At 46.8% G+C, this 9,292-nt stretch overlaps 1 protein-coding gene across 2 annotated transcripts in view; it reads right to left on the minus strand.

Annotated features, from left to right (window-relative positions):
- GLT1D1 (glycosyltransferase 1 domain containing 1) overlaps positions 1-9,292 on the minus strand; it is a 155,452-nt gene that overhangs the window by 143,313 nt on the left and 2,847 nt on the right. Inside the window, exon 1 of one of the 2 annotated variants that reach the window (XM_024758485.1) lies at positions 386-1,006. The exons of the other annotated variant lie outside the window; for it this stretch is intronic. Coding sequence (XP_024614253.1) covers positions 386-387 — 2 coding nt within the window. The 5' untranslated portion in view covers positions 388-1,006. Of the gene's footprint in view, positions 1-385; positions 1,007-9,292 lie in introns of those variants that run through there. 2 annotated transcript variants of the gene reach the window in all.

The raw sequence follows: 9,292 nt of genomic DNA on the forward strand, positions 1-9,292 counted from the left end.
GCCCCTCCCACGGGACCAGCGGCAGGGGATCCCTGTGTCCCCTCCAGGGGAACCAGAAGGGACTCCCATAGGGGTCCCGGAGCGGCCGCAGGTCTGCTTCCATGGGGACTGTCACCACAGGTGATTTCAGGTCCCTTCGCACAGAGACAAGGGGTGGGTGGCCGCAGTCCTCTGCCACAGGGACCAGGGTTGGCCACAGGCTCCCCACACACACACACTCAGAGGGACCAGGGTGGCTGCGCACTGCTGCCATGGGGACCAGGGGTCCGCGGGCCCCTTTCCACGGTGGTCGGCACCAGGGGTGACGGCCGATTCCCTGCCACAGGGACCAGAGGAGGCCATGGGTGGACTCCCAAGGGGACCAGGGTGAGCAGTGTCCACTCACATGGGGCCACCACCAGGGATTTCTGGTATCTCTTGAAAATGAGAGATGGGGCAATAGCAGCCATCTTTCCCACAGCAAACAGCTAAGAAGCAGGTGCCCCTTCAGAAGTGTTGAGAGAAACTGAGGGCTATTTAAAGTTTTAGTTAGAGCAAAAGTTTACTCCAACTGGGTAGCACAGAACCGGAAGTGGCCAGGAGGGCCCCCAAACAGGAGCTGCGGTGAGGCTTTTATACCTGAAGGCATAAGCAAAGCAAGGCAATCATTGATTGGCTACTGCTGAAAGTCTAGTTGGCTCTTTGTGATTGGTTGTCTTTAGGTTTCGATTCTGTAACCTTGAGGCATTTACAGCTTAGGTTTTGGTTTAAGGAAGAACCTGGGCATTTAAGCCCCCTCAGTCAGGTGGCCTCCTTGCTTAACAGATGGGACCTGAGCTCCCCAGTTTACCACAGTGGTTGTAAGTGCATTGCAATTCCTTTGTGAGCTCAATCTGTATTCCTGTTGTTAGAAGAAGTTGAAGTTTGTATCTTGGCTCCATAGTCACCAGGGACAGAGACCTCTCTCTTTCTTCTCCAGCATGGTCTTGTTTGGCCTTTATTATTATTATTTTTTAATTAATTAATAATTTATTTATTTATGGCTGCGTTGGGTCTTCGTTGCTGCGCCTGGGCTTTCTTTAGTTGCCGCAAGCGGGGGCTACCCTTCGTTGTGGTGCGCAGGCTTCTCATTGCGGTGGCTTCTCTTGTTGCAGAGCAGGGGCTCTAGAGCACGTGGGCTTCAGCAGTTGTGGCACGTGGGCTCAGTAGTTGCAGCTCGCAGGCTCAGTAGTTGTGGCGCTCGGGCTTAGTTGCTCCATGGCATGTGGGATCTTCCCAGACCAGGGCTCGAACCCATGTCCCCTGCATTGGCAGGCGGATTCTTAACCACTGTGTCACCAGGGAAGTCCCTGGCCTTTATTCTTAAGATGGCCTCTAGGTGCAATGTGACTGCCAGAGCTCCACCCATCACATTCACATTACAGGCCAGCAAGAAGGAAGGGCAAAATGGTGCGTTTCATTTTAAGGGCCCCTCCTGGAATCACACACTGCCTCTGTGACTTTATCTTACTGTACACATGACCACAGCTTCCACCCAAGGCAGCTGGGAAATACAGTCTGTTAGCTGGGTGCCTTGCCACCCTGAATAAAATGGTGGACTAGGATGTGGACGTTATCTTTTTCAGGGCTACCATTCAATCCACTTCAGAGGCCCCTTTCACAGATGGCTGCATGTACAAAGGCCCCCAGTGACTCATCTGGGACTGCTCTCCACACACGCCCTCCCCCTCCCCCCCACGCTCTCTGTCCCTTCTGTACTGACCCCATATTCTGTTTCATGATCAGGGAGTGGTCAGCCCACCCCTCACCCTGGTCCTGAGCTCACTCACAGCTCTAACCTCCGCTTGCTGGGGACAACATCCTGCACTGGGAAGGCCCTCAATAGATGTTTGTTGGATTAAATAAAACCACTGAATTTGCTGTTGTGAGATTTTATTCCCATGAGAGTGCATTCCTGATTTTTCTTTAGTGAAAGTCAGTGCTGCCACAATAGGATTTTCCGGGCTGAAACTGGCTTTTATTCGATTTTTCTGGAATACACCAGTTCCATAAGGTAAGAGATTCTGACATATCTTTGGGGGCCCATAACTTTATCCTTTCACGGCTTCCGTTTACCCATTTGGAAAATAAGAACTATAAACAGTATCATAGTTAATTAGTTCATTTTGATGAAGTCCTTTATGATTCTCCCAAGTAGGTAATATAAAAGAGTACGAAGACAACTGTGTTATTATTCAATAATGTAGAAATAATTACGGAGGGGCGGTGGAACAGAAAAGGTTGTTGGCATCTCAGGAGATTTCTCCAGATGCTTCTAACATAAGGGTCTTAAAATATTTGTAGACAAAAATGTGTTTTTCCTTTGATCATAGTGTTTGCTCAGACCATCTCTTTAGTTCCTAGCACCAGGGAAAATTATCTACCCTGTATAAAAGTGATAGTGTTTTCAAGGGAGGGCACTGTGGGCATATTGACTTTAGAAATGGGTCTGTGATAAAGATCAACACTTCAGGGGAATTCCCTGTAGGTCCAGTGGTTAAGATTCTGCGCTCTCACTGCCGAGGGCCTGGGTTCCATCCCTGATCCGGGAACTAAGATCCTGCAATCCATGTGGTGCAGCCAAAAAAAAAAAAAAAAAAGCAACACTTGACATCTTTTTCTCTTTTTTTTCCTTTCATGATATTAATAAGTGAGGCATTCTGCTTATTTCCATCAGAGTTTTCCATCTTTGCCCCATCATTCCTCTCCATAGTACTGAGAACTACAAATGCTGTGTGTGTGTGTGTGTGACAGAGACAGAGACAGAGAGAGATCTTCATAAAAAAAAAAAAAAAAAAAAGATACATGCAGAACTGAACTGTGGTTTAAGGGCACTGGTTATGTTTCCTTTTTCTGGCTTTCACTGACAGCACTTGAAAGTGACCAAATGCAAAAAAACAAAGCTGTTGGTCTGAAAGTAAGTAGTTCCCTCCAGTGTCGTTTAATGAACATGTGGAAATCAACGGGGAGTGAGTGATTTTTCCCTTGAGCTTCGGGCAAGAAAGCAGGCTTGTGATTCCCACTGCTGTTCTGACGTCTGCACAGACTCATCTCATAAGTTTTCGGCAGGAGGATGCTCTCCCCAAAGATTCTCAGCACTGCTGAACGAGACAGTGAGACTGACAGCATTTGGTGCAGCCATAAGGCTTCCTATTTCTAATTACGGAAGAGACACAAGTCCAATTCTGTGCACACTGGAGGTTTACTGAAGGGAAGATGTTCTAACTGCTTCCAGTAACAACCTGTTATTTGCAGAGGCCCATAGTTAATCTTTAAAAATTTCAATGAACTTTTATTACATAACCAAGTTTTGTTACATAGCCATACAGATAAACAAAACAGAATTTTAAAATCACACAGCATCCCGCTATCTGAGAAAAAGGCTGTAAACACTTTGGTTTCAAGTTTTTCCAGACTTCACAAATAATCATCGTAGTAGTGGTGCTCACCCGTGCTTGGCACTGTTCTAAGCACTCTGCCATACTCCTCAGTCCCCCCGCCCCCAGTCCTAGACGGTAACACAGGCAATGCGAATTCTTTACTATGATTCTTTGGCTCTCTTTTGGACTCAGTTGTTGACTTTTATCCTGTTTTTTTGTGTGTGATTGTTACAAAAAAATAGGAACACTCTACACTTCGGGTGGGGGGAGTAACTGCTCTTTTTGCAGTTGTGATAGGCAAAGCTCTAACTTGGCCCCCAAGATTTCCCACCTCCTGTTTTACACCTTCTTCCAGTTCAAACACCCATCCAGGTGGTGCTGTGAAGAGAATTTGCAGAAGTGATTCAATTCCCAAATCAGTTGCCCTCGATATGCAGGGTGAGTCAAACCCAAGAGCTGTTTCTTTAAAGGGACTGGGCATTTCCTGATGTTGGAAAGATGCAAAGTATGAGAGAGGATACGATGTCAGGGAGATTCTCTATTGCTGGCTTTGGGGATAAAGGGGGGCTGCGTGACAAGGAGTACTGGCAGGTACGAGGGGCTGAAAGCAGCGCCCAACTGCCAGCTAGCGTGAGATGGGCCCCCCAACCCCCCGACCTCAAGGAACTACACTTGGCCACAAGCACAGGAGCTGGAAAGAGCTCTAGGTGAGATCTCAGCCCCATCCACACCTCGCTGTCAGCTTTGTGAGACCCTGAGCTGAGAACCCAGTCAGGCATGCCCAGTCTCCCGACCTGCAGAGCTGCCAGATAATAGGTGCCTGTTGTCTGAGCCGCTAAGGCTGGGGTCATTTGTTACACAGCACAGAAAACTAATACAATGACATACCAGCAATACTTCTCAGAACCTACTTCTACAGTATCATGCGAGTAACTACATAACATTCTAGTGTATGCCAGCACTGTAATTTATTTAACCGACGCCTTCTTATTGTGTATCTTTGCTGTTTCTAATCTTTTTGCTATTTTAAGCAACACTGCAATGAACATTTTATATCTAAGTCTCTGCGCTCATTCTTAAGTTCCCAGAAATGGAATTGCACTTTCAAAGTGTAGGCAAATGTGGTTTTCATACAAGTGACTAATTGTCCTCCAGGACAGTCGTACAACGTAACTCTGCATTGGTCATTTACACGCACACACACCTACCAAAACACTGCGAACACTGGGTATTTCTCCATTCAAGGGACAAAGCATCCCTCTTTTTACATTTTTAATCATCGGTGAAATTTGATTTCTTTTCCTGAAGGGCACTGTATTTTTTCTTTTCTCTCTCTGTGCAGGCATATGTATGTATTGCTTGTATTAGTTGGGGCTTTTTCAATTGCAGATGACAGAAAGTCACTCTTGCTTAATCAAAATGATAATTTATGGGCTCACAGTTGAAATGTCCGGGGTGGGGCGGGAAGCTACTTTAAGCCAGGGTCAGAACCAAGACCTAGAAAATGTCATTTTGAAACAAGGGCTTTCTCACTTCATTTCAACCTTCTTCTGGGTTGCTTAATTCTTGGGTTTCACAAGATGGTCCCCAGCAACTCCAGGCTTATATCTTTTATAATTCCAAATCTAGCAGGAAGAGGAATGTTTTTTCCTGGTTACTCCAGAGTAAGTCATGGGGTTAGCTCTGATTAAACCAATTTGGGTCGCATGTCCATCTTTGAACCAGCCGCTGTAGTGCAATAGATGGACTACTGCTGATTGGATGGGCTTAGGTCACACGACCATTCCTAGCCTAGGGGACCAGCCAGTCCTACCTGAACCAGAGAGAGCATTGATTTCCCTAGAATATCCAGGTTCTCTTACCACAGGAGGAATAGATGCTGACTAGGCCCAAGGGACAGCTCTTCCCCATAATGCCTGGATATTCACTTTGCCAATTTTATTTACGGGATGCTTATCCAATACATTTCATAAGATTCCAAAGAACTCTGTAAAACAGGACAGCAACTTTGTCATATGTATTTCAATTTTTTTTTCAGTTTGTTTGCTGTTAACTGCAATGGTTCTTTTCTTTTTTACAGATAAGTTTTATATCTTTATGGAGTCAAATCAATTAACTTTTCCTTTATGGCTTTAGTGTTAGACTTAGAAAAGCATTCCCCTCCTGAGATTTTATATTTGCCCAGTTTTCTCTTAACGCTTTTATCTTTTCGATTTGTCCATGATAATATTTTATCCGTCTGGAATTTATGTCAGTACAATATGTGAAGCCAATTTTCCCCATATTTACTTTCTTCCAACAGAATTTATTGAATAATCCATTCTTTTCCCCATGGATTTGGAAATGCCTTTAATTATCACATGATGAATTATTTTATGTATGTGCTTCAATTTTTATCCTTTGGATTCATCTCCATTGATCTTTCCTGTAAGGCCTAATTTTCAAAATAAATACACTTACAAGTACTAATTATCTATTTTATGATTGCAACACAAATTAAGATATAAGAAATTTTTTTTAAGTGGTAGTTAGAAGAGAATGGTTAGGCGTGGTCCCACATTTGTTCACATCTTGTACTTCAAATAGGAAGAAACAGAAGTTCACTTTCTTTCACTTAACTCTCTCACTCCCTCTTATACCTCCCTCTTTTTATCTGTGAATGCCTGACTTTAGCAGATGTCTTGTAGGTCTTTAAAACCCAGGAGGGAAAGAACCCAAGAAGGAGAGGTTGCTACTCCAAAGGTCAAATAAAGCGAGTGCTTCAAAAAAGTCAAATCAAAACCCATCTTCCTGGTCACATGCTCTCATATCTTCCATAAAAATAAAACACAAGTCATCCTGAAAGCTGAATTCATTCTCACAAAGGCAGGTTGGTATGGCTTTGCTCTGGGCTCCAGAAAACAAGACTTGATTCCGTTCCATTGGTTGGCTCTGTTTTTAGTCCTTCTACTTTCTGCTTCTACCTAGATTATCCCCAGCCAGATAGAACCATCGCAATAGGGACTCCCTGCGATAAATAGAATTTCTGACAACTTTCCACACCTGAGGAGAGTCGAAAGACCGATGACATGGCCTGCGACTTTAGCTAATGACCTATGCCATGGCCTGATGCACAAAGGTGAGCTGGGCTTAAGTCCCTCTGCAGGGAACTGGGACACAGAAAAGCAGAAGCACTGGCCGTGAGCGCCGACAATGAGCCGTCACGACATGTGGGGAAGGTGTTCAGCCGTTTGTGGATCGAGCGAGTGATGCGTGGAGGTAGAGAAAATCCATGATGACTATCTGTAAACCAGCATTTTGAGGAAGCTGAAACTGTGAGTAGGCAATGCCACAGTGGTCGCAAGGGCTGAGCCATGCAGATGTGAAATGAGAAGCAGAAATATCACGAAAAAAGAGAAACTGGGCAGCCCCTGAAATGTCCTCAACCTTGGGTGGTTTCTGAATACCTCCCATCAGAGAGCATCTTCTCTGAGTTCTGCTCTGAGAAAGGCATAGGGGACAGGGTGACGGCGGAGAAGGAAGGGCCCTGGGTTTTGAGCAAACAGCGCATTTCCAATTCTAGTCCACACCACAAGCATACCTGCGGTAAGGTCCTCTTTCCCAGAGGGCCCTGGAGGCAAAGAGGCCGCCTGTAAAACTTGATAAGACGGTGTCACCTATCCCTGGACGCCTGCTGTGTGAGTTAGGTCTTTTATTTACTTGATTATTTTAGGTGCATGGGAGAGACTCACACAACTACTTTCAGGAACAGGGGGTGTATCACAAGTATACCCGACAAAGTGGTGACACTCAACGTACATCAACCATCAGTTCTTTTAAGTCTTCGATTCTTGGGGCTTAGTACACAGGCTGCAAGCTCACTGATCACAGGGGCCAGGCAGAAAACTCTGGCTTCCCTGGTGGCGCCGTGGTTACGAATCCACCTGCCGATGCAAGGGACATGGGTTCGAGCCCTGGTCCGGGAAGATCCCACATGCTGCGTAGCGAGTAAGCCAATGAGCCACAACTACTGAGCCTGCGCTCTAGAGCCCGTGAGCCACAATTACTGAGCCCGAGTGCCACAACTACTGAGCCTGCACTCTAGAGCCCACAAGCCACAACTACTGAGCCCACATGCCACAACTACTGAAGCCTGGTCTCTGGAGCCTGCGAGCAGTTTTCTGAGAGAAAACTCTAAGAGCGAATTGGGCTGTGTGTGTAGGGAGAAATATCAGGCTGCCCTCCCCTTATATTTTTTATTTTCCCACTTTTTGATCGAATCACGATAGGTGGTTTGGGGCTACACATAACAGAAAATCCAACACAGTGGCTTAAGCAATGTCAAATTTACTATCTTTTGTTATGTGACATGTCTCTGATTCTTTTTTTTTTTTGCGGTATGCAGGCCTCTCACTGTTGTGGCCTCTTGTGGCCTCTCCCGCTGCAGAGCAGAGGCTCCAGACACGCAGGCTCAGTGGCCATGGCTCACGGGCCCAGCTGCTCCGCAGCATGTGGGATCTTCCCGGACCGGGGCACGAACCTGCCTCCCCTGCATCGGCAGGCGGACTCTCAACCACTGCGCCACCAGGGAAGCCCTCTGATTCTTTACTGTGCTATCCACACACCTGGCTTCATCCTACACTGGTTTATCACATGATTGTGAAATAGCTTCCCCCCGCCCCCCGCCGGCAACTAGGGCTATGGGCGTCCTAATTCACGCCTGGTCTGGAAGGGTGTATCTCTCTCGCAGTCACTGGAGTCCTTTCCTTCAGGCTGGCTGGGCCCATCTATGTCACTTGTCTTCTCCTGGGCCCCAGGGGAAATTCACATCCAGAATGGCTAGAGTCCGGGTTTCTGAACACCGTGAAGACGCATTGGAGACTTAGCACTGGTGTTGACTAGTCAGATCCACATACAAGGATGAAGCTAGTTTCTTCTGAGCTCTATGGGTAGCTGGTGGGGAGCAGGGAGAAAAAGGGTGTGGATGTTGGTGACAAGTAGCCAATCGGGCCCACTGCACATTAATACAGAGCAGGGCTGTCCGGCAGAAGTCTCTGTAGCGGTGGAGTGACCAGTACTGTGCTGTCCGATATAGCAGCCCCTGGTCACCTGGGTCCGCTGAGCACTTGAAATGTGGCTGGTATGATTTGAGAAACAAAGTATTTCACTGTGTGAAATTTGAATGAATTTAAGTTGGGCAGTGGACAGTGCAGATATGGGGAATAATTTCTCTACTGGGAGAAAAATAAGACAACAGAGAGTTGGGAGGATCTGTGTAAGCCCCGTCTAAAGGTAGGGGCAGGTACCTGGTGCCAGCAGATCATGGCTCTGGGGGAAGGCAGGCGTGTTTTCATTACCTGATGCTGCCTAACTAACCTCCCCAGAACTTAGCAGCTTAACGTGACAATCATTTAATCTGTTCACCCGCATCTGTTAATTCTGCGAGCTGGGTGGAGGCTCAGGCAGGCAGTTTGTCCCGTTGGTCTTGCTGGTGGTTACTTGTGTGTCTTCCTTCATCGGGAAGGTGGGCTGGGAGGCTGAGGCACCGGGACCCCTTCTCCATGTAGCTGCAGGATCTCCCCCAACACGTGGTCTCTCCAGCAAGGTAGCTGGTTCAGGGCTCCCAAGGCACAAAAGAAATTCTAAGGTTTACGTTCAGACCTGGCTCAGGGACGCTTCTGCCACAGCCTCTTCACCAAAGCAGGTCACAGTCTCAGCCCTTTGGCACTGTGACCTGCAAAGAATGTGTAAAGGCACAAATACCAGAGGCGTGGTTCACGCAGGGGCGGGAGGAGGTCACTAGTGTCACAGGCAGTCGCATGTCCCAGTGTTGCCAGGGCTCCCGCCTGTTTTTTCAAGAGCAGCAGGGCATCCAAATTTATATGTGAAACCTCCCTTTTTTTTTTTTTTTTTTG

Source organism: Neophocaena asiaeorientalis, unplaced genomic scaffold (genome assembly GCF_003031525.2).
Source record: "Neophocaena asiaeorientalis asiaeorientalis breed wild unplaced genomic scaffold, Neophocaena_asiaeorientalis_V1.1 scaffold77, whole genome shotgun sequence".
NCBI lineage: Eukaryota > Metazoa > Chordata > Mammalia > Artiodactyla > Phocoenidae > Neophocaena > Neophocaena asiaeorientalis.